This window comes from Rhipicephalus sanguineus, chromosome 11 (genome assembly GCF_013339695.2).
Source record: "Rhipicephalus sanguineus isolate Rsan-2018 chromosome 11, BIME_Rsan_1.4, whole genome shotgun sequence".
Classification (NCBI taxonomy): domain Eukaryota; kingdom Metazoa; phylum Arthropoda; class Arachnida; order Ixodida; family Ixodidae; genus Rhipicephalus; species Rhipicephalus sanguineus.
The window spans coordinates 74643827-74669797 of NC_051186.1; the positions used below are offsets into that span (position 1 = coordinate 74643827).

The window sequence follows — 25971 nt, forward strand, 5'->3', positions numbered from 1 at the left end:
TCAGTTCTTGTCTCATGAATTCTGTGGCTTGTATTGCAGGCTGTGCAACGAACAGCTGTCCAACCAGTCACACTATGACTTTGGTCTTCGGGCGTTGAAAAGCGTGCTCGTGAGCGCGGGCAACATCAAGCGTGACCGCATCCAGCGCATCCGTGATGAGCTGAGGGAGAAAGGCGAGGGAGCCATTGAGGAGAACTCCATTGCCGAACACCTTCCCGAGCAAGAGGTGCGTCTTGTCTTTCTCAAGTTCGAGGAGAAAATCTAGATTCAGCTCTGTGAATAGATTTCAGAATTTGATTCGATTAAATTACAATAGAACCTCAGTAAACAGAAATTGCTTATTAAACGGAACAATGGAAGAATTGGTTGACAAAATTCATTGCTGGGCTACTTCGTTCATAATTTTAAATAGGGGTGTGCGAATATTCGAAATTTCGAATATTTTTCGAATAGTGTTTGCTATTCGATTCGATTCGCACTGGAATTTTACTATTCGAACTATTCGAACTTCCCAAAAACAAATACGGTCAACGTCCGATTGAAAGTGACCCCTACAGATTTTTAATATGCTTCACCTCATTACAATCTCGTACTGCGGCAAAGCTTCCTTTCAAGATCCGTACAGTCGAACTTTGCCAAGACACAACGTCAGATTGGAAGTGGTCCCTAGATTATCAATGTGCTTCACCTCTTCACACCCTGGTATTGCGGCAAAGCCGCCTTTCAAACTCCGTTACGGTCGAACCTGGCCAAGACAATCAACGTCTGATTGAAAGTGGTTCCTAGATTTTCAGTATGCGTCACCTCATCACACCCCCGTATTGCGGCAAAGCTGCCTTTCAAGCTTCGCTAGGGTCGCAAATGTATTAACTCAAGAAAACGCTGCTTCCAACATGGAGATAAAAGATGTGGCAGAGTTGGGGGCTCAATTAATGCTGTTTTAGGCCTGAAATTTGGGCAGGAAGTCTGAAAAATAGGAAGCCAAAGCTTTTTAGCATCCAAAATTTCAGATGTTCTTATGTATCGACGTGTACGAGGCAGATTTGGAACTGCGGACTTGAAGGAAGCACACCCTTGTCCGCCACATCAGTTGGGCTTCCACAGAAGTTGAAAGAGGACAGGCTGAGGAATTGACATCTTTGCCTATCACGCGTAAAGTGTTGTCGGCAACACTTTGGTTGCACCAAATCATGTACATAAATACAATTCGGCCTCTACATCGCCTCATTCTTGATAAGACAACTATGAAACACCACCCCACCAGTGCTTCATCAACCTAGAGAAAAGAAACACTTTCATGTTTCTATCTCATAAGAATATGCTTAGGAATCCTCTCCAACTTTTTTTCTGCAACTTCACTTCGAAGTATTCGAGAAACATTCTAGAAATATTCGAGAAATATTCGAAAAATATTCGATTCGATTCGCACTCACACTTCAATATTCGAATTCGCTTCGCACCCAAAATTTTGCTATTCGCACAGCTCTAATTTTAAATACTGGATAGCGCAGATTCAACACAGGTCTGAGAAAGAGCACTGATGCACAGGACAAGCGCTTGTCCTGTGCACCCACCACAATGGTCTAGTAGTTATGGTGCTTGACTGCTGACCCGAAGATCATGGAATCGAATCCCGACCGCTGCAATCACATTTCGATGGAGGCGAAATGCTGGAGGCCCGTGTGCTTAGGTTTACGTGCACGTTAAAGAACCCCAGGTGGTCAAAATTTTTGGAGGCCTGCACTACGACGGTGTCTCGCATAATCATATCATGGTTTTGGGACGTTAAACACCAACAGTTATTATTATTTGTAATTGTTAGTCTGTCACCAACCGTATGCGAGAGTGCAGGCACTGTGTTGTTCCTAGGAAGATAGCGGACGAGCCGTGTGACAGTGCCGCATTGTGTGCTTCTCCTCCAACCCTCTCAGATCCTGATCCAGAGTGTGTGTGAGACCATGGTGCCCAAGCTGGTGGCCGAGGACATCCCGCTGCTCTTCTCGCTGCTGTCTGATGTGTTCCCTGGCGTATCGTACACTCGGGCCGAGATGCGCTCCCTCAAGGAGCACATCGTCAAGGTCTGCCAGGAGATGTTCCTGGTGGCCGGCGAGGGAGAGGAACAGGGCGGAGCCTGGATGGAGAAGGTAGCCCACTGTCGCTTGCTTTTTTTTCACTCTGCACCGGTTTGTGGTATGCTACAGCGTAAGTCCGAATGCGTTAGAGCGAGATAGCAGCATACCGTCCCCAGGTGCTTGATCACACCTGGCGCAACACTTCACACGGTGCAAGTGTTCTCAACATCATGCAGATAAGCTTCCAAAACAGGCTTTTTTGGATAGCGAACGATAGTTGCTAAGGTGCCTTCCACACCATGGGCATGGATGACTCAAGCTTCCAAACAAAAAGTATTGCTCAGGGAACACAAGGGCAGTGTTTTTTGAACATACGCCGAAGACACGCTTACTGGGAGTTTCTAGCGTTTGATAAAACAAGGTGGAGGGACACTCGCACAAGGCAACAAGCAGATTACACGGCCTGCGTACCACAGCACTATATTCAAAAAGTCTTGAACGTGCTGCCAGGCACCTTTGACATCGCTGAACTTTCATGGAACAAGTGCTGGGAACCGTATGGAAATAAGATGCAAACAAGGAAATAAGTACAGTGTGCCACAGTACAGTACTGATAAGGCTGAGTCACAGACATGTGCTGACATGCAGCCATAATCCTAAGTATGCACTGCCAGCATGTTGCATATCGATGGCAAGCTGACCGGCTGTCTTTGTTGTTTGCAGGTTCTCCAGCTGTACCAGATCTCGCAGCTGAACCACGGCCTGATGATGGTCGGCCCCAGCGGTAGTGGCAAGTCAACTGCCTGGAAGGTGCTGCTCAAGGCCCTCGAGCGTCTGGAAGGTGTTGAGGGGGTGGCGCACGTCATTGACCCCAAGGTGACAGGGCCACTTCACTCGCCGCTACGATTTTTGTTCTTTTCTGTTCAGTGTTGGGTTTTGTTCCTTTTAATGGAACTGCTGCTTACCTTGAGTCGAGCCCTTTGGTGCAGACTTAATTCCCATTGCAAAGGGCAAATAAACAGTAAGCTATTAATAATAGAGAACGTAAATAGCTGCTTCGATGCAGCAGTGCTTTTGCCAACGTTTTCACTTGTATCAAATCAGCACGCTGAAGTGAATTAGAATCAGAGGATTTGCTAAACCCAGTCCTTAAAGTTTGGTTTCTTTTGCTGCTGGACAGAACTGCCAAAAGCAAGTAACTTGTGTGCACATCGCAACACCGTTACTGAGGGACTATGTTGTACCGTATTTGGCTGTGTATAGCCTGCACAAAATATACAACAAATTTAGAGCTGAAATCAGGCTGCAGGTTATGCTCGTGTTGGTGAACAAAGTTGCTTCACTGCAATGCATTACGACACTGCAAACAAGGCATCTTCACAGCCATACGCAGGGATTTAAAAAAAAAGAATTTGCACTGCTTGGTTGCAGCTGCAGGTTAATGCGGGGGTGAGTTATACGCAAGAAAATGTGGTATTGAGAGGTCAGGTGGTGCTTGGCATAGGTGCGAAGCCAGCTTGTACTTCCGATTTGCAGGCCATCTCTAAAGAGGCGCTCTATGGTGTGCTGGACCCAAACACCCGTGAGTGGACTGATGGGCTGTTCACACACATTTTGAGAAAGTGAGTTCTACTTTTACACTATTTTTTTTTCCCATTGCAACTTTGTGTAATAATTATGTACACGCAGTCTTCTAAGCTCCTCCATTTTAAATCTCAAAAGCTTTGTTTGCTGTTGATTCTAACTTTCACAGTGACTGGCTAGAGCTTTCTCTAGACTGTAATATTGCAAGGGCTGTTAACTCATTATTAGTAGTTTATGAACAAAATGCAATGTCACCAGTATTTTGAGACATTGTTCACGTGCCATTAATATAGGTCTGCATGCATAAACCAGGAACAGTCGGGAACAACACACATTTGCATTTATCGTTTGTTTAGACTGAAGAACTTGGTGTTGGTCTAATGGCTGAGGACAACTAATCTTTGACTGTCCATTTTTTTATAAGTCCCATTTAAGTAATAAAATACAGGTTACAACACCAAAATCTTTTTTACCAGGATCATTGACAACGTGAGGGGGGAGATCAACAAGCGCCAGTGGATCATCTTCGACGGTGATGTTGACCCCGAGTGGGTTGAGAACTTGAACAGTGTACTGGATGACAACAAGCTGCTCACTCTGCCCAACGGAGAACGACTCAGCCTTCCACCCAACGTGAGTGTCCTGGTGCACATTTAGTCTTCTTTAGGGCTGCACCTCCGGTATAAGCCCATGTTGCAAATTTATGCGCTGCAATGTTTATTAGACAGTGTTTTAAAAAAAACGACATTGTTGTCATGTCATTGTCTTCATCTCACTTCTATTATCACTTATAGACTTGTGTAACATGCGTGGTTGCCTTATTTAGTCAAATATGTTTGTTCACCTTGTAACTCTTGAAGAGCACAAAATAACGCTGGAAATCTACTTACCTGGAAATGGTGTACATAACCTTACTTTCCAGTCTGCATGGTATTTACTAGGCTTGTGCGAATAGTAAGTTTTAGGTTCGAAGCGAATTCGAAGCGAATAGTGATTTTGGTCGAATAATTTCGAATCGAATTCGAATAGGATATATCACATATTATAAAGAAAAATAAGCATATTTGTCATGACTCAACCGCCCTGCACAACGTTCTTTTAAATTGTAACAAGGCATGTGCAAATGTCATTCTTTTTGGTTCAAAGGAAGTGGAAGCAACTTTGAATAGTAGCAGGATTTGGCTTTCGGTAGAATGCGAATGATAACCTGTAAAATATGTTACATTTTAAAATTTACTGTACTTGGAGCGTGTAAGCCGGTATAACAAGTTTTTAAACTTAAAAAAATGATGAATCGATGTCAGGGTAATATGTTCATTTAACCTTGAAGTGGGGCTTCGCGGCAGTGCGGATTTTTCTTGGAAAGGTGTATTCACGGTACAGCACCCCTCCACAGCAGCGAAACCACCTTTACAGGGGGGTTATAAGCAGACTAATATGCACCCATTCGTTCATTTCGATTCGAAATTTTGAATAATTTAAATTCGAATCTAAGCGAATTCGAATACTTTATTATTCGTTCGAATATTCGAAGTGCTCGAATATTTGCACAAGCCTAGTATTTACATAATTTTTAACAGCGCTTTATTGTTACTAGCGGATGCCAGAAAGTGTGTCCTCGAGTGATGACTTTCAGTGAAGCAGCTTCTTATCATGAAGGGGCCAGTCATTTGTTAAACATTAGGTGTAGGCATTTACTTTTCGATAGACTTACCCTTTGACTGTCAAGACAGCTTACCCTCTGACTGTCAAGACAGACTGTCAAAGAGCAGTTTGCCTGCTCTTTGCAACATGTTGAGTATAGGTCTGTTTAAGGCTTTGTAGTTAGCACTGAACTTTGTAGTTAACTGAAGTTAGCACATGCCACAAAGCAGAGCTTCTTCTCCTGCCATCACCTGATGCACTAAAGATAACTTCCCGAGTGGCTAATTGGGGTCCACCATTATGCTTCTCAACCTTTCATGGTTTCACTCAACCAGCATGTTTTAACCACCACGGATTAAACGACTTGCCCTCTTCTCCCGTTGGCAGGTGCGGGTGATGTTTGAGGTGCAGGACCTTCGGTTTGCGACGCTGGCCACGGTCTCCCGGTGTGGCATGATCTGGTTCAGCGAGGACGTGCTGAGCACCGAGATGATCTTTGAGCACTTCCTGCTGCGGCTGCGCCACATTCCCCTGGAGGAGGCCGAGGACGACCACACGGCCTACCGCAGCAGCAAGAAGGACTCGGCCAAGGAGGACGCCCTGTCACCCACCTTGCAGGTGAGCGCGGCTGTGTTACAGTGTTGCCGAAATTCTTTTATTCAAGGCAAAATCCTTAAGTGCCTTATTGAATGCTGCCCTTAAAAATGCTGCTTGTGGTACAGAAACTGCAGCTGCGCTCAGTTGCCAAGAACAAAGGCCGAACTTGGTTGATTTTGTGATATTATAATGACATCACAGATCCCCAGAATTTGTGACATCATGACATAGTTGCTTCGTCAAAGGTGCGCTGACCCTGGATGCAGTGCAATACCGCTGAGGCGCTGAAAACCTTGGGGTGGAGGGGAGTGTGTTGAGGTTCAATACAATCGACTAAGAAGAAGATTTAAGGGTTTGATGAGAACAAGGAAAACATTAAAAACAAAGTTCGATAAAGAGCCAGAGGAGGTAAAAAGGATTTCGCCTTGATGTCTCTTAGGTAAGAACCTAAGGATCCCCGCAATATTTGTCAGGTCGGGTCGATCCTCATTTAAGAGATAAGCAAATCTGCCGTGGCAGCTTTGCGACTAAGCTGTTCTGCTGCTAAGATCATGGAGATAGGTTCGATTCTTGTTGGTAGCGGCTGCATTTCGATGTGGAAAAATTCCACACCCATGTGCTAATATTTAGGTGCATGTTCAGGAATCCCAGTGTTCAGAATTAAACCCCCCCACTCCCCTACCCCTTGGTGTGCCTCGTAATCGTATCACGGTTTTGGCACGTAAAACTCCAGAATTTAACTTGAGAAACAAAGCGTACAAGAGTGGTCGCGTTCTGCCTGTGCCGTTTGGCCTGAGAAAAAGCATGCCCCAGTTTGCTACACTGCACAGTTATAATGTAAAAGTTATTAAGTAGCACCCGACGCTGTGTATGTGAGGTCTTTAAAGAGCGCTGCACTTATTCTACTCAGTGCAGTTGAATTGTGCCTATCATTCTGTTCTGCTAGAGTCGCGCCGTGAAAACAGGACACAAGGCGAGTGATGTGTTAGTTGTTCAATGGATGTCCTAGTTGATCACTAGTAAATGTCCTAGTGATCCTCAGTGAAGGAATAGGACTAGCACGGCTCAATGTATGAAGCAGCGCGAGTCCTAGTCCTTCTCAGCCTTCCCTTTCTCTGTGTTCTACCTTGCGGCGTAAATTTTGTGTGTTGATTACCAACTGCCATTACTGTTACGCTTTCAGGTTTCAGTCAGTACTGTATTGTGATGTCATCACTCAATCTTTTCATCTCTTCTCGGTTTGCAGACCCAGCGAGACGTCGCACTGATCCTGCAGCCCTACTTTGGAAGCGAAGGCCTGGTGGTCCGAGCCCTGGAGTGGGCCTCGCGCCAGGAACACGTCATGGACTTCACTCGCTTCCGAGCCCTGGGCTCCCTGTTCTCCATGCTGAACCAGGCCACGCACAATGTGCTTGCCTACAACCACTCGCACCCAGACTTCATGATGCAGGTTGGTGCGACAAACAGTCAGCATGCTTCTCGGAGCTAGGCTTGTGCGAACATCAGGTTTATGGTTCCAAGCGAATGGTAATTAGTACCAAATAATTTTGAAGCAAATTCAAATAGTAGCAGGATTTGAATCATGTCAGTGTGCAAGTTATAAGCGGTAAAGTACTTCGAGTTTTAAAATTCGCCATACCTGTACCATGTAAGTCTGTAGGGCACACTTTTAAACATTAAAAAAAAATTATGTGCACACCTAGTAAGCTTCAATTGTGGCTTCGTGGTAGGGTGAATTTCCCCTGAATAGGCAGTTTCACGGCATAACGGCATCGTGCTGCAGTGAACCATCTTTTCAGGCTGGTAACATGTTGGAAAATATGAGTTAGTTTGTTTTTAATAATTTGAAATTTGGAAATTGCAGATTCGTGTCTAAGTTCATTCAAATATTCGAAGCACTCCGACACACCTTTTGTTGCAGCAAGTGTTGTAGTTCTTTCATAACCGAAGCAACCGTGTCTACCTTTGCACGATCGTAATCGATCCAACACATTGTCCTTGCAGCAAGACCAGCTGGAGAAGTACATTCCCAAGTGCCTCGTGTACGCCCTGCTGTGGTCGTTCGCGGGTGACGGCCGTCTGAAGGTGCGCTCTGAGCTGGGCGACTTCATCCGCAGCGTGGCCACAGTGTCCCTGCCAGCCAACACAGGCATGCCCATCATTGACTACGAGGTAAGTAGGCCTTGATTTTTTCAGACTTCGTATCTGGTATGATCGGAGACTGTAACCAGCATGATTCAAGCACCAAAAAGGGCACCTTTTGATTATATTTGTGAGTCATTCGTTGATAGGGAACACACAGCTGGATAATCCTGTAGGTATACTGAAACTGGCTGTCTCAAAGCATGAGAAGTGAGTTGTAGGCACGTCAAATAGTAAGGAATAACACAAGGCGAGGTGGTCGTTTGGTTGATGTAGGCACTGATTGTCACTGTTGTCAATGTACGGATAGGCACTCGTTGTCGGCACATGCACTGATTGTTATTTACATTGAAGCTGTATATGGCTTGGCAAAACCAAAATTTGTCCAACCTATGTTTGCAAGAACACCTAGCATGTATGTGCCCACTAAAAATGAAGGGAACACATGGGCGGCGAACACAAACTAAGATATCTGGACAGATGTAATCAATAATTGAGAAAGACTTCAATGAACAGTCGGGATTAACCTAGTGATAAACACCGGGTCCGCATGTTTCAGCTTTGCTGGTTTACTATCTGTACGGAGTGCTTGGACAGTGTTTTTTTTTTGTCATTGTCAACATGATTGCTCATTGCCGTTGTCGACACACTTATTCTTTTGTCGACATGAATGCTCGTTATCAGTTTGGCACATGTACTTGTCATTGTCAGTATGGGCGCTCACCATCATTGCTATCATCATGGATGCCTATTGTCATCCTGAAAGGGGAGGAAAGCAGCACGGTTGCATGTTGTATTAGCTCAACGAACTCTCTCAACAGTGAAGGGACAACGGCACTCCGCCTCCGCAGGTGTCTCTGTCGACGGGCGAATGGACCCCCTGGCAGAGCAAGGTGCCTCAGGTGGAAGTGGAAACTCACAAGGTGGCCGCGCCAGACGTGGTGGTGCCCACGGTGGACACTGTGCGCCACGAGGCCCTCCTCTACACGTGGCTGGCCGAGCACCGGCCCCTGGTGCTGTGCGGTCCGCCCGGCTCCGGCAAGACCATGACCCTCTTCTCCGCTCTGCGCTCGCTGCCCGACATGGAGGTGGTGGGCCTCAACTTCTCCAGTGCCACCACCCCCGAGCTGCTGCTGAAGACATTCGACCACTACTGCGAGTACCGGCGCACCCCGAACGGCGTGGTGCTCTCCCCGATCCAGTTGGGCAAGTGGCTGGTGCTCTTCTGCGACGAGATCAACCTGCCCGACATGGACAAGTACGGTGAGTGCTATGCTTACTTTGTATGGATGGTGGTAAGGTCTGGTTTATTGCATCCCATTGGAAGTGATCACTTTCGTAAGTTGTGCGCAACAGTAAGGAAATGCGATGTCGCGAGTTTCAGTAGCAAAAAAGGAATGTACACAAATCGACAGCTTTATGTCCAGTTAACAACTTTCCAACTGTGATCCAAGCTGCTGTGTTCGTGCTAGAGCAGGGTTGTCGTAGCAGAAGCATAGATATACATGCCTAGATGTGTGCCATTGTGCGGTAGAATATATTCAAGAAAAGCATTACTGGCAGTGCCCTCATGAAACACCGTGGCCACTTGTAATGCACTAGAAACTTGCATTTGTGATGTTTATCTGTTGAAAGGATTCTAAAGGTACCATCTGGATTCTCCAGTCAATGTTGACAGATTTACATTAATAGATAAATGAGATGCAGTCGGCAGCATTGCTAATATTTTCACACGATTGCCTCTCCTGATGTCTCTAGCAGTACTGCTTGTTGTCGTACATTCATATCCTGGTGTTTGCCTGTGCTAGCATAAATTCGTTAATACAGAGCTGTTCATTGAGGTATAGCTCAGATTTCTGTTTGTAATAGCTATCAATTAACAATATCTCTTCAGGGACGCAGCGTGTGATCTCCTTCCTGCGGCAGCTGGTGGAGCATGGAGGCTTCTACCGAACCACGGACCACACCTGGGTCCGTCTGGAGCGGATCCAGTTTGTGGGCGCATGCAACCCGCCCACGGACCCTGGCCGAAAGCCACTCTCACACAGGCACGTTATTGAACATTAAGAAATGTGTGACTACTGCACGAGTAACAAGGAAAAGGGAGGTTGTGCTGGGCTGAAGGCGTGCAACGTTTCTTCTGTGTGCTTAAACTTAAAATTAATTTATATAGCTTATTTCAACAGATGTTTTCATTAATCTACTTCCCAAGTTAGCCTTATTACTTGTCCATAAAAATTATTTTCAGGTTCCTACAAGTTCATTACATTAGTTTTACCCCACTGTGTCATTCCTTAGACTAGAAGCATTGACGTCTGAGCAAATGTTATAGCTTCAGCAGTTCATCGGGGCAGAATAGCTTAGAAGATAGCACGCATTTGTCCATGCTCTTGCAAATAGCTTTGGCAAGAGTGCTGGACAAATAATTGTACATGCACTCAGTGTCTCATCTTTGTTATCTGTCCAAGTCTTTCCAGAAAGTGACATTAGGGCTCTTTGTTAAAAACCAGGTTCCTGCGACATGTGCCCGTGGTCTACGTCGACTACCCGGGCGAGACGTCGCTCAAGCAGATCTATGGCACCTTCAACCGCGCCATGCTGCGCATGGTGCCTTCGCTCAGAGCCTACGCAGAGCCCCTCACTGCTGCCATGGTGGAGTTCTACCTCTTGTCTCAGGTGAGTGCAGGACACAGCCTTTTTTTTTCGTCTGTATTATTACAAACTGTTGTGTCCATTCTGGCCATTGCAAACAACCAAGCACAGGAATCGCGTATTATTAGTGCTATCTGAAACATGGGCAATGTGCTGAAATGATTTGTCAGTTTTCACTGTGCATCGTGTTAGAGAAGAACCCATAAAAGGTGAACAAGTTGTACATTATGTCATGGATCAGCTATTCTGAGTTTAGTGCCATGCTCCGTTGTAATTTGCTTAAAAGCCTGCAAACATAAACAGCCTGCGAACAGCCAAACTTGCGTCCACTTCACATGTTTGTCTCAAATCACGAATGAAGAGCAATGCATGTTTGGTCATGTCTTTGCTAAGGCAAACTGCGAGCAGGCTTTAGTGACTCTTAACGGTGACTCTCCAAGCATGTTTGCCAAAAGGGAGTAACAATCATGCGTAAACTCATATTTTAGTCTTTATCATAAATCATGAAACCTCTGCCGTCTTGCACTGTAAGGATATTGCCGAAATTACATCGCATGCTTGACATCGCCCAAGTACACCTCGGTGTGCCCGTCCAAGCAGCAATTCTTCGTTGCTTTCCTCTTGCGCTGCTATGCCGATTTAGTACTTTGCCTTTGATGTCTGGTGGCAGAGCTGTTTCCTTCTGTCACTGTGGGTGGGTAATAAGGAAATGCATCTGTACCGTCTCCCCGTGCAGGAGCGCTTCACCCAGGACATGCAGCCGCACTATGTGTACAGCCCGCGTGAGCTGACCCGCTGGGTGCGGGGCATCTGCGAGGCTCTGCGGCCGCTCGAGACGCTACCCGTCGAGGGGCTGGTGCGCATCTGGGCACACGAGGGGCTCCGACTGTTCCAGGACAGGTATGCTGACAAAACAGGCATCATCACCATAGCGTAATGAAACTTCAGCACATGGAAGTGACACGTGGTAATAGACTAGACAGGACAAAGCACTTCATCCTGTCTAGTTTATTTCCCTCTGTCAATGCAGAGTGCTGAAGTTCCATTATGGATCAGTACCAACATGCCCAATTGCGTACCCTAACAAATCATCGTAGCATTTTCGTTTTTTGAAGACGTTGTAGCAGCCTCCATGTCAGAGAGAAGACACAATCGTTGCCGCATCACCTGTGTGCCTTTAACGGTGCAGCAGTGCGTGGTTCATCCAACACTAAAAGCACGTCCTTGGTATGAATGCCATAGCCTATCCTCGGAGCACTTGTTCTCTGGCACGTAACTTCACTCCCCATGTCTACCTTATGCACCAGTAGAAACAGGTGGTTGCTCTTCTTGTCTTGAGTTTGCACTGCAGCCAGCAGTGTTATGTGTTAGGGATCTGATAAGAACAGTAGTGTTCATTGGGATGATGCATTTTCTCAAATGGGTAAACAGTCGGCTTGTTGAGGACTCAACCATTAGCACAATGCGAAGCAAACAAGACTTACAGGAAAACAGTGTGTGTGTGTTTGTCTGCTCCTGTCCGTCTTGTCTGCTTCACACTTCAATTACACTCAAACGTCATTATAACAAGGTCACATCTGCTAGGAAAATAACTTTGTTATATCCGAAAATTTGTTATAAACATGTATTTGTAACACTGTATCTATTACAAGACTATTCTTAATTTACTTCGTAATAACCAATAATTTGTTATATCCATATTCCTTACATCGAGGTTTGAGTGTATCATATTGCCTCTGTTAGACCACCATATAAGGTCTTGTCTGTTGACAAGGTAGAGGTATGAAAACAGCAGAAGACTGCTGTTTTAAAGGGTGTACCGGGCTGAAGTGTCTTGCATCCTATGCCATAGCTCCTTTATCATACCTTTGGTGTTGTTTTAGCTGAGCTGACAACTTGGGCCACCACTGCAATGGTGGAAAATAAAGCTTACTGCGCTGCCACAATACGCAAGCAGCATGCAGCATTCACGACGTCTAACGAAGCTGCGTAATGGTGTGTGAGCAACGCTAATGGAAATTGAAACCCACCACGGATGTTGCAAACTGGTGACACATAGATAAAGCATACACTGGTGCCATAGTCGATGCACACGTCGGACAAGCACAAGCACAAAACTACGGTTTTTCTCTTCTTCACTTAGTGACATCATCACATGTGTGATCTTAACGAGTCTCCTTTCGATTGTCGTAATTTTCTCGCTGTCTTTGTGTGCTTCTTTAGACTGGTTGAGGATGAGGAGCGTGCCTGGACAGATGAGAACGTGGATGTGGTGGCTCTGAAGCACTTCCCCAACATCAACCAGGATGAGGCACTGGGGCGGCCCATCCTCTACAGCAACTGGCTCTCCAAGGACTACGTTCCCGTCAAGCGAGACGAGCTGCGGAACTACGTCAAGGCCAGGCTCAAGGTACCGCCTTTTCTCTTTCATCCTGGCAATAATGTTTTGCATGACCGTGACAGCAAACTTAATTCATTAACAGAAGTATTAACAATGTACTGTGTTTCTCTATGCTCAAGAGATGTACACCTTGCTGGGTGGTTTGCAATATTATCCAGTAATGACAAATGCCTTTCAGAAAGATACGCTAGCTTTAGCAACAGTTAATTTTAGATGCGAAGCAGCTTTTGCGCTGGGCTTTGTCCATAGTTCCATTGGTGACCGTCCGCTTTCTAAAACCTACCATTGCCATCTGTAACATATTGAGCGCGTGCTCGCGCCAAGGAGAAGTCTTCTTCGTCTTGTTCTTTGACCGCCTTGATGATGATACGTGTAGAGCACGTTAGGGGCCCGGGCTGCCGTATGCTGTCCTAGCTTGGTGTAACGCAGACAAAACCGCGTGTGCCGGCACGTGCTAGCGTGTTCGGGCCTGTTTAAGGAACTGGGTAAGACGCTGTGGCCTCTCCCCCTTACACTCTCTCAGCAATCACGTGATGGCGTCGGGGAATGAGATTCTGCAGACGCGCGATGAACCCGCGTGGCGTGCTCTAACAAGAGTTCGGGACGAGTAACAGCAACAGCAACTACAGTGAATTCATGGTGTGCTCCACATGCAAGGACGCATCGGGCAAGGTGCCCGTGATGAACGGAACTTTAAGTCGACCCATGCGCTCCTTTGCATCCCCACATGCTTCCCTTTAGTGGGAGATGGGGAAATTTTTTTATGTATTTATTTTATTTGCTGTTAATGTGAATTGTTCAGCAAATAGGTATCCTGCAATACGCCGTTGACTCACGCTACGTTAGTGTCCATGTGGCTTGGTTCTACATTCGTTTATTCTGAAATTTCTTTGTTTTTCAACCTCCCAATTTTCAGATTTTCTACGAAGAGGAGCTGGATGTGCAGCTGGTCCTGTTCAACGAGGTCCTTGATCACGTGCTCCGCATCGACCGTATCTTCCGGCAGCCACAGGTGAAAGGGCAGCCTCTTGTAGTTTCCTAACTTACTGTACCATAAATGCATAGGATACTAGAGGCAGATCACTAGCTGGGAGAATTTCGCCCCAGAGCCGTGACGAACATAGCTTTAATGAGCCATGCTGTGGGAAGATCTCGGTTGCTATTTAGTTAACGTGGCATTTTCTGGTCAGATTACCGAATTTTAGGAAGTTAAAACGGGACCTCAACCTACAGATGGTTTACTCTTGGCAGAACGTTGGTTATGAAACATTGTGATATGTCTTTAGTTTCTGTTCTACATTGACCGTAAGCCACCACCAAGGGGCTACTGCACGTAAATATACATCAGCGTTGTCTGATAAAGGGTTGTTGTTTTCTGGTGTCGACTTCTGTGTCGACTACGCCACAGCGGCTAACGCCCACACCACATTGGTGACAAGGGTGGGACCCACGCAGACATGGACATTACCTCTTCCGTGTAAATTATGCTGGCAGAACTGTACATTATGACTTAGTTGCCTGCTCAACAAAAAACACCAGCATAACGAGACATAACACCACCACGCACCTCTCTCCACCTCGGCAGGGTCACCTTCTGCTGATCGGCGTGAGCGGCGCGGGCAAGACGACGCTGTCGCGCTTTGTGGCCTGGATGAACGGCCTGAGCGTCTTCCAGATCAAGGTCCACAACAAGTACACCGCGGCGGACTTTGACGAGGACCTGCGGTCGGTGCTGCGCCGGGCCGGGTGCAAGGCCGAGAAGATCTGCTTCATCCTGGACGAGGGCAACGTGCTGGATTCGTCCTTCCTGGAGCGCATGAACACCCTCCTGGCCAACGGCGAGGTGCCCGGCCTGTTCGAAGGGGACGAGTACGCGGCCCTCATGACCCAGTGCAAGGAGGGCTCGCAGCGCGAGGGACTCATGCTGGACTCGAGCGAGGAGCTGTACAAGTGGTTCACGGGGCAGGTGATGCGCAACCTGCACGTCGTGTTCACCATGAACCCGTCCTCCGAGGGACTCAAGGACAGGGCGGCCACATCTCCAGCACTCTTCAACAGGTGGGTGCTAAGCCTTGTTGCGGAGAGAGGAGGTGCTGCTTTAGTGAAAATGTTTAATTGTTGGTGTGCTGGATTGGCTTAAGGGTAAGCTAGGCAGAAGTTCAGGCGAAGGTGGAGGCTAGAAGAGATGGAAAATTCTTGAACATGGGGTGTGTTCGCTGGAGCCAACGCTTCGACAAGTGTTTCTAAACTTCCACCATGTTTCTAAACTTCTTTTCTCATTTTCTCAAAACCACATTTTTCATCACATTATAGGCTGTTGCCCACAATATCTTTTGATGTAGCAGTCCGATTTTGATAATTTTTGCAGTATTTGAAAGCTTATGCATTGATTAGTGCAAGAAAACCAAGAAATTACAACATCTTTATTAATAATTGTGATTTAATTAGCAGTAAAAATAAGCAACAGTTTCTGATTTCTCATTAGTGTACTTGTTAAGGCCATAACTTTTGAATGCATACAGCTAAAAATTAAGTTATGGTTATGTTGCACTCTCTGGTCTTTATAGAATGCAGTGATATCAAATTCATAAAGGTCTTTTGTGAGAAAGTTGTCAAAAGTCTGGGCAGAATGCAAGTGTATGGAACAGTCAATATCTTACAATCCGTGCACGATAGACAAAAAGTGATTGCATCTTTGTTTTCAGCAGTCGAAAATACATATTGTGTGTAAATTTCAGCCAGAAATACTAAAAATTGAGACAAGCAGTTTTCAGACCAGTGTCTCCCCTTAAGAGACACTGAGCTGGAGAAACAAGGACTAATGGAAACGTTCAGTTATGTTGACTTGATTGAGGGATCATATGGTTTCTCTAAACGTTCAGGCTTTGCTAGTTAAGAATAATGTGTCTGTGTAGCCAATTACCTTAAACTTTTAAAGGTTGCAAAGGTAATCTCTCTGTTGGGTCTGCAATCTGATGAGACAGGGCATCAAGGGAGAGATGCGTGTGACGTTTCACTGCAACAAAATTCCACTGCAGCGCACTTTTTCATGCGTCCCGTGAATTTCATTGTAGCGGGGTTTGACTGTATTGATCGGTACTTTGAAAGTAACTTTTCATTTAAACGTATTTGCGATTTGCCAAACTTGGTGTTCACGACTTGGCCAGTTATTTCCCACCTCAGCTGTTCTTCTTACTTCTTACTTTTGTGAAGGTGTGTCCTGAACTGGTTTGGTGACTGGTCAGACGACGCCCTCTTCCAAGTGGGCAAAGAGTTCACCTCCAAGCTGGACATTGACCGGACCAACGTAAGTGCACCAATATGCACTTGAAGAAACGTTAGTTTCTACAAAACTACAAAAAAAGAGCTCATTCAAACCATGAAAGTACTAGCTCATTCAAATATGAGGCACTTTTCCCATTTGTACGCTTCTTGGTCTTGTGCATGTTGGGCTGTCTTCGAGAGCTTTAACAGTACAGTAACGTGCCGTTATTTTGGCCTCCTAATTCAATTTTTTGGTTACCATATTTTCTAGCGTATAATCTACACCCTCAAAACCAATTTACGGAATATTTCCTAAAATTGACTCCGTGCATTGCCGCGAAGCTAGCTTCCTTGCAAAGACTGCCATGAAGCCACCTTTGCAGACCAGAGTTTGTGTTTTTCATGTTAACTTTAGCTCCAAATTTTAAAAAATTTTGTGCGGCTTATATGCGAGAAAATACAGTAACTTGAAGTCAAGCAGTCACTGCCTATACATTGCCATGTGCCAGGACTTTCGTTATTGTGATCATGACATTGGCCCTTGCTGTGTAATTAGAGCTTGACTTGCCAACACATACGTGCCTGATTCTACTGGTCTCATTGTTGGTTACACTAAGGAACAGGGAATTCATCAGGGATAACACAGTTTCAGCCTGCTATGGCATAGTTCAAACGGAAACAGTAGCTTGCAATGATCCTAGCATGCGTGATGTGCGCTGTCCTGTTCGATTGTTCCTGTTGAATCTCTTGAACTTCATTGTGTCTCGGTGCCGTACAAGGTTGACCCCGAGAACTGTGTGTACTGTTGCCTTTTGTAACGTTAGTGAGACAGAAACCACAAACAAGTGGTACTTGTGTATGTTGTATCTGCTCGATCGCAATTTTGGCGTTCACCTCTTCCAGTATTCGGTGCCTGCGGAGCACTTCCCAGTGGCCGTGCCTGGCCTGAGGCTGCCCCCTGACCACAGGAGCGCCATCGTTAATGCCTTTGTGTACGTGCACCAGACGCTGCACAGGGCGAGCAGCCGGCTCGCCAAGCGTGGCGCCCGGTCCATCACCATCACGCCCCGCCACTACCTGGACTTCATCAACCACTACGTGAGTAGTAGCTTGAAAAATGGCATCCGCGGTGTCCATGGTAGAGCTGATAAATGTACCTGACCCTATTTTCGGGCTAATCATCAACTGAACAAGGCCACTTAGAATCCTTCTTTCAGTTTTGTGCCTACGAGCTCTTCAGCGTACTTGTACCACATCATAGTTGCGATGCAACATAATGTAGTGAAAAGAAAATGCTCTTTTGCCATTTTTATATGGCTGGATCTTCTGTGCATTATTTTCTGGACTGCTGCAAGGCACCCTTGTTTGATGGAGAGATGAGTGCTATGATGAGTGGCCTGGTGTATACAACATACCTTGGTGTCAGCATAGAAACATACCATTAGGTCATTATTTTCTCATCTCATTTGGCTGAACTACATCCATAGTCGGATACAACTTTAGAAGTCTGCGGCATTTCCTCCTGAAAGGTGGATGCATACAAGCCTGCACCAATGGGTGCGCCCCCAGATTGTCATGAGCCGGACGGCCGGTGGCCCCACCTTCAGAGAACATAGCCAAGAGCACGAGCGGGACTATTTTCTTTAATTGCTGAGGCCATCGGCTGCCGCGCTTCGGTCATCTGGGCGGGGGCCTTTCTCGACTTCTTAAGTTGTATCCGACTATAAAAAAAGGCCTGCACTGAACAAAAAAAAAGTTGGTGGAGATTTCTTGCAATGTTAGCAGCAAAGTGTTAAAAAAAAACAATAAAAGCAGTGAAAACAATTGACTAAGAATAAGAAGGCAGATTCTCTCATAACTCGCTTTTAGTGCTTCAATAATTTGTCAATAAATTACCAACCTGCCAAGCTATCCATCCTTCTTAATTAGGCTGTGAGTTGCATAACAGCTGTCTATGGTGTCTCAGTACAGGACAGGGCAGAGTTGGAAGACAGACCAGCTTGGTACAGGCATTAGCTAAGACCACATGCATCTCTTCCATGAAGTCAAAGCTACTGCAGACTGTACCTGGGGCGTGGTCTTGTACTAGCGACAGTCAAGACTTCGCTTTTTGTCATGTCAATGGGACTGCAAACATTGCTTTCCAGGTCAAGCTGTTCAACGAGAAGCGCTCAGAGCTGGAGGAGCAGCAGCTCCACCTCAACGTAGGCCTGCAAAAGATCCGCGAGACAGTCGAGCAGGTTGAGGAGCTGCAGAAATCTCTGGCACTGAAGTCGCGTGAGCTGGAGGCCAAGAACCAGGCTGCCAACGCCAAGCTCAAGGAGATGGTGAGGGGAACGTGGTTGCATTTGTTGCATGTCACTGGGCTTGTGTTCAAGAATCAACGTAGTGCACATAAGAAATCTGCCGGTGCCGAGTGAACTTGTAGCTCAAAATAATGTCATATGCTAGAACAGGTCTTAGCTTACACCCCTTGCAGAAATGATGCAATTGCTTTGTATACCAGTCAACAGCTATACCCGTTTACGAAGGAAATAGTGATGTGTTCATTGTTAGGATGGGCCTGTCACACATAGCGTTGTTAGCCAAATTGTAGGAGAGCCAACTCCCGTAATAAAGGAATGAGGCATGGATACGGATGTTTATTACGACATTGAGATATGGATGTTTATCATGACATTTAAAATCCGTATCTTTTGCACAGCACCTTTGTGTCAAAATCTAAGAGAACTCAAATCTGTTCTCTAGTGGCTCTCGTTAATGTTCTCAAGGTAAGGTGGGGGGGACCTTGGCCGTACCTAATACAATACAGATTCTCTTTGAATGCAACCTGAAGGGACGAGTAAATTATGTTCCATTTAAGGGGGGACACGGGTCTTAGAAACCGAAAAATCGCAAAAAAAATCGTCTTTTTGAAAATGTTATTTTCGGATTTTACAGTGACTGATGCATAATCTGGCAAATTTTCACGCGTCCTGGATTGATATTTTAGCCGCAGTAGCGTTTTATATCATGCACGTGACGCGAATATTTCTCGATGGACGCGCAAAAATGGGCTTTCTTGCAGGACGCGCAGCTGCCATTCTACGTCTCTGATCGCGGCCATCTTGGTCCCGTTCGAAAGAGCCGCGTTTCTTTTTTATTTTTCGCGCCACCACTACTGCATACGCCAAGCGGCCACTAAGAAAAAGCCCGCGAAAAGCTAGTCCCGATGCGCGGTCCTATTGGTCTACCAGTGCACGTGACAGTGAGCGCGCACGCCATTGGCAGATTTCCACAGTCGTCTGCTCGGGCCGCGGGAGTTCGCGTCGGACAACGCGGCTGAAACGCGCAACCATGCCGAACTCGACGCCAAAGTTCGCTACGAAGTACAAATTCGGTGGGCGGACAAAGAAACGGAAAGTGTACAACTTTCAAAAGAAGCGCCGATCACCTTCAGAAGATGTCGACGGTAGTTTGCCTCCCGTGCCAAGCGCCCCCGAAGACGCTGACTGGGTTAGGCCTAGCGGGTGAAAGCGGCTTTGACAGTGACCACGTTCGACAGACGTTTCGGCGCGACACCGTCATGTTGGAGCCCGCTGATTTGTTGAAGATCGAGAAGGACGCGGAAGTAAAACTCCGGAACCTAGCATAAACGCCGGCCATCACGCCAAAATCGGGTCTTCTCGCTTGTGCAAACGACACTGCCACGGACGACGCCGCGGCTGGCTCGGATGTGATGGAGACGCGCTTCGCTCTGGTGAGCCTCGACGCTCTAAACGCTCTGCAGTCAAACGTGAAGTGCAAAGGGTGCGACGGCGATGTGTCTGCGCATAGGTGAGCGCGAATACGGCCTCGCCGTAAAGATTGTTACGTCGTGCGAGATCTGCGGTGATAACGCGCCGGTGTGGAGCTCGCCGCGCGTGAACAGCGGAAAAACGTGTAACCCGTTCGTTGTGAACATTCTTGCCACGCGCGCTATGAAGACCACTGGCAATCACCAAACAGCGCTGAATGAGATCTTCGCTACAATGAATGTGTCTGGACCTGGACCTTCGGCTAAAAAACGCATAGCAGAAAAAGACCGTCGCAGATCAACAGCATCAGCTCGCAAGCGTGCCTCTGTAGAAAACATGCAGCGGGCGTTGAAAAAAAGGCATTTAGGGGACTCAAAGCAGAAGGACTACCTGCCTGGTGCCTACCGAGAATGCTGAAATTGTAAATTATAGTAAATACACGACTATTCCATGCTAGAGTTTGCCCAAAATGGACTTGTTGTGTTTTTTCACGATTTCTCAGGATTCAAATTTTGCTGCAGTTGCAAACTTGCCAGAAAGATATCTCTGCCTTCAGAGCAGCTAGGACTGTCATTTTTGTTGTGGCATGTAGCTCTATCTGTAGTGCACACAGGGGTAGTTGTGAATTTTTGAATAATATCTTCAAACATTTTATATTTGGCACAAAATTGGAGCATAAAGTGGGTGTGTCTGCAACACTGAAAATCAAGGTGCTACAACCTAACTAAAGATCATCAGATCAAAAAAGCATTCCTACCCCTGTGTGCCTTATGTTCATTAGTATCTAGGCATGTGTCAATAGTAGCTCTCTAATAAAAATTTTTTTGTGTACCGTACCTGGAAACAATGGGTAATTAATTTTAAGATATCTCAAAAACTAATTGACATAGGAAAAAAAATAATTACATTTTCAAAATCGGCATTAAAAACTGAATCATACTGTTAAGTTTGTTTTTAAATACATGAAAAAATTTAGCATTTCTCTCTCAAGTACAGTGTCCCCCCTTAAGAGGGGTTTAATTAACTTAAAAATGAACAAGGCTGCAGAATTCAAGTATGTGACAAATCATAATGCAGGCAGTTGTTCCATTTAAGCACTGCTGTACAGGGTCTGCTGTACATTGTTGCAGTGGGTTTGGCACACTCCAGAGCACTGATATGCCATTGCTCTGGGCTACAGAGAGAAAACATGCTTGCATGTATACATTGCCAATGCATGCATGTATGCATGCATATTTGCAGCTGTAATGACACTTCATAAGCACAGCAGATCCCATTACCAATATTTTGTGTGTATATATCTTTTCTTCCAATGACATGATGCAGCTGAAAGACCAACAGGAGGCCGAGAAGAAGAAAGTGCAGTCGCACGAGATCCAAGCTCAGCTCAGGGTGAGTCCAGGTTTTAGTAACACTTACTGCAGTGACAACTGGATGACACAACCTTTCTTGCTTAAAGTACCGTATTTACTCGAATCTAAGCCGATGTTTTTTTCGAAAAAACGATGTGCAAAAGTGGGAGGGTCGGCTTAGATTTGAGTACAATGAATAGGTTTTTTTTCTTTTTTTGCCTTGCGAATTTCGGGGGTCGGCTTAGAATCGAGGCCGGCCTGGATTCGAGTAAATACGGTATATTCCACTTGTTCAAAACTGGCACTTCTATTTTTTTAAACCTCAGTGTACTGTTGTTCAGCCATAGTTTTGCTCAGCCATATTGTTGCCAACTGCCACTGTCGCTGCTGCACAACGACAGTGCAACTCTTGCAGTTCAGCATTTGACAACGTACTAGAGAGTTGTCAATGATTTGTTTGGTAATTCATTGCTCTTCGCACTGGCTGTTGCTGAGGTTGACCTGCTTTGGTGCGCTCTCGGAGAATTCCCCCCTTTTTTTTTGGCTGCACTGTATCAGTTTTGAAGTCATGTTCATATCTTCAACATACAGCCACACACGACTATGTTCAAATGTCAGCAAGGGGGAAAAATTTATTGTCTGCCAAACTTCCTAACGCAGCTTGAAATACAGTAGTGTATGTGCAGTGAATGCCTCTGCATAAAAATTACTTTTGAATGAATGGTTCCACGGGTCTATTCAGTTTTGTGAACATTATGGAACATGACCTTTACAACAGCGACGACCCGAGTGACAAAGTATATTGAACGCCCCAAGCACTTCATTTATAATGACAGCCGACTGTAGCTCCAGATGTTCAGAGCTAAACCAGAGCCCTTTGTATTGCTGAAGTCGTGTTCTTTCCCCCACATCTCTTATTTTCCAGAAACAAGAAGAAATCATCGCTGAGAAGCGTGCCAGTGTCATGGCCGACCTGGCACAAGTCGAACCCGCTGTCATTGAAGCACAGCAGGGTAAGCTTGCGCTTGCATGATCTTGTGCATGGAAACTCCCCATGGTAGCTTAGTAGGTTACGTGTCGCGCTGCCACGCGCGAGGGCACGGGTTCCATTCCAGGTCATGGTGGCTGCATTTTGATAGGGGATAAAATGTAAAAGTCCCTGTTGACTTAGATATAGGTGCGCATTAACAGAAACAACATCTGGTGGTTGAAAGTAATCCGGAGTCCCACACTACAGTGTGCCTCATAATCATGTTGTTGTTTAGGCACATAAAACCACCACAGAAATTATGATGATTATCCTGTGCATGGACTTAGCTGGCTCGTATCATGCCCACTTGTACAAAGACTTTAGGCGATGTGAGAGCATCGATTTGTATGACACATTTTCACGTAAGCATTGCTTTCAACAGCAGCCGGGTGAAGGCAAGGAGGTACACTTTAGCGCATGCTCATTCGACTTCGTAACTGTGTGTCAGCAGTATTGTCAGGCCAGAACGAAAGCAGCTAAAGTGAAACACCTTTGGCTTGCTGTTAATTGTCTGGTAGAAGTCAGTGCATTGATGCATTCTAGATGGGCTGATCCGCCTTTGTCACATCAGTACTATGCAAGTCCACGGGCTGGAAGAAAGTTTATGAATGGGAATGTTGTCAACCGCCTGTTTGTAGTCAAAGCTACAAGGAAATTCATGCAGATTCCTGAAAGAGAATGCTTCCCATTTGTAGAAAACTTCCGTCCTCGTCCGATATTCGAACTCGGGACCGGCGTTTTTCTGGGGCAGTTGCTCTGCCATCTAAGCTAACCAGGAAGCTAACGGATAGCAGCTCGAGGGACAATTAATTGCCTACTCGAAGCACAGGAACTCTGAATGTGCCAAATCAATCCTGTGGAAGCCACCGTTTTATTCAGGCATGGTAAAGCATGAAATGCATGCCGAGTGTTTTCAAATACATGGCCCGTGCACTCGTGGAAAGTGAACAGTAAGTAATGAAAAGGCATCGATTCTCGGAAGAGTGTCAGGCTTCAGGTCACGACGATGCCGTTCTTATTCTTCGCCATACCGCCTCCAGCGGTGAAGTCTATCAAGAAGCAGCACCTGGTAGAGGTTCGGTCGATGGGCAACCCACCATTTGCGGTCAAGATGGCCCTCGAGTCCATCTGCCTGCTGCTCGGAGAGTCGACGACCGACTGGAAGGCCATTCGCTCCGTCATCATCCGCGAGAACTTCATCAACACCATCGTCAACTTCAGCACAGACGATATCACGTATGTCGGAGGAGCTGGCCTGACAAACGGCGGCCACGTGGCATCGAAACAAAGGAATCTTGTTTCTTGACAGAGAAACGTGGCAGCAGTGGAAAGCCGGAGGGAAGCGGTTATGCCTCTGCCACAATGTTGAAATGCTTTCTTTCTTTGTTCTGTTTGCTTGCTTCTTTTCTTCTGTGTGTGTCTGTTACTAACACGTACAGCCCCATGTTTTCTGCTAAAATGCCTCTCTCGACCTGCTTCTTCTGACCTCTTCTTCAAAGTCCTTCCAGTTTGCTTTCTTTTGACAGTTCACTTCACACACGTCCAGCGTGCAGCTTCCACATTCTGCTCTCTAGTGAATCTTCTCAACGTCAAGACTCGCCATAATTTCAAACTAGTACCGGATGTTGACTGCAATTGACTGCAATTCATTATTGTCTATCATACGAAACCCCAGCTCACGAGATCTATGACTGTCGTGGAAGACATTGACTGCAATTTCTCACTATGGCTTACATCATCCAGCCGTATAGACGAAAGCTTTCGCTTAATTGCTCAAATTTGACTTTAGACTGTCTAGGTTGAGTCTAGATTGACGGTAGTCAAGAATTTTGCTGTGCATTGCGAAGGTGTCTGCTTGAAGCATCAGATCACTGTCTTTGTTGCGTAACCTCTAATGGGGCATGAATTATGATAGACTGCTCATGAATGCATCAAATTTCTGGTAACTGATTGCAAGGCAGTGCATACTTCATTGCGAGAAAGCTAACGTGTTAGGCTGTTACTTTGCTTACATTCTAGTGAGCAGTAATACTAATTACACATTAAACCCTTCTATGGTCGGATCTTTTCACCAAATGCAAACCCCCCAGGATAATTTTTTTTTATTGCGTATTTCAAATCTCCAGGGCTCCCGAACTTGAAAAAGATTTTACTTGAACTTCTTTATAGTTACCGTTAGTGACAAAAAATATTTTTATAGGTATAGATGCCCTGCTTGTCCATGAATAGTAAAAATAAAAAAGAGAAAGAAAATAATAGTAATAATAAAAACATATACTCATTGAAATAAGTGTTCTTGCAATGAAATAATGCAATGAAATAATGTAATTTTTCCTGATAGTAACATTATTTATTTAGTCTGAATCATTTTTAGCAGCAATTCTTTGCGTTTCAACATAGTACAATCTTTCTAATCCACACTGTAGAAATTCAGTTGGCACAGAACTTTGTTAATATGAATGGCAAATAAGCTCCTTTGAGCATGCCAGTGCTCTGAACACAAGAATGTGATAACGCCTCTGTAGTTAAGGCTTGTCATGTAATATGTTGCAGTAATGCCATGCAGGACACGACCCTGTACGTCAAGGGTAGAGATCTAGACTTCAGCTCAGGATTCAATGCTGGACTTGAACTGAACGCTGTGCCTCATGTGCTTCTTGATTTCACGCAACGTCTTTTCAGCACTAGTTGAATATATTCCCAATTTCGCTGGCTCAAATTTGTAAATTTCGAGATGTTCTCGAGTCATTTCCACAATTTGGTAAAGCTCATTTAATTACTCAGTGATGCAGTTCACTTTATCTCGCAAATACGTTCTATAGCTTCAAGTAACCTAGCTCAAAAAGTGAAATAGTGCAGTCTTCCTTAAAGTTCATGTGGAGATTGAAAAACGCTGCTCGTTATAACATACTGCAGCATGTCTAGGTGTAATGGTGTATACCGACGTCAGGGTTAATGCAGCTAGCCGCGATATTCACGGTACACGTTCGGCACGTAGCGGTGCAGGGCATTAAGCGCCAGCACCTGGTGGAAGTGCGGAGCATGGCTAATCCGCCGCTACCCGTTAAGACGACGCTCGAGGCCATCTGCCTCCTGCTCGGCGAGCCCGCGCACGACTGGCGCGCCATCCGCTCGGTGCTCTTGGGCGACACGTTCGTCAACACCATCGTCAACTTCAGCACGGACAACATCACGTAAGCTGCGGAGAGCTGTGGGAGCAACGGGTCGCACTGTTCTGCACAGAAGCTTCTTTCTTTTTTGCACGTCGGGGGTGGTGAAAAAGCAGAATCAGCCCAGAAGGACTTGTTCCAGGTTTTTAATTGCATGCCGAGGTTATGTTGCTCACGCTGGAGATAACGAAGCGTAGTAACTGCAAGTCTTAGTACTACATACGTTGAGGCCGTAATGACGTTTCGTGCGCAAGAATGTTATTGTATGTAGCACGTGCGCAGAACTT

At 45.8% G+C, this 25971-nt stretch overlaps 1 protein-coding gene across 1 annotated transcript in view; it reads left to right on the top strand.

Moving 5' to 3' along the window:
* Window positions 1-25971, top strand: part of LOC119374773 (dynein heavy chain, cytoplasmic-like) — a 106274-nt gene that overhangs the window by 53612 nt on the left and 26691 nt on the right. Inside the window, 21 exon segments of the mRNA XM_037644953.2 lie at window positions 40-226; window positions 1932-2144; window positions 2796-2948; window positions 3609-3694; window positions 4133-4289; window positions 5688-5918; window positions 7144-7347; window positions 7902-8069; window positions 8891-9302; window positions 9934-10087; window positions 10550-10715; window positions 11428-11591; window positions 12915-13101; window positions 14009-14104; window positions 14678-15150; window positions 16306-16399; window positions 17260-17454; window positions 18504-18683; window positions 21459-21524; window positions 22410-22497; window positions 23555-23750. Of these exon segments, the coding sequence (XP_037500881.2) occupies window positions 40-226; window positions 1932-2144; window positions 2796-2948; window positions 3609-3694; window positions 4133-4289; window positions 5688-5918; window positions 7144-7347; window positions 7902-8069; window positions 8891-9302; window positions 9934-10087; window positions 10550-10715; window positions 11428-11591; window positions 12915-13101; window positions 14009-14104; window positions 14678-15150; window positions 16306-16399; window positions 17260-17454; window positions 18504-18683; window positions 21459-21524; window positions 22410-22497; window positions 23555-23750 (3870 nt within the window).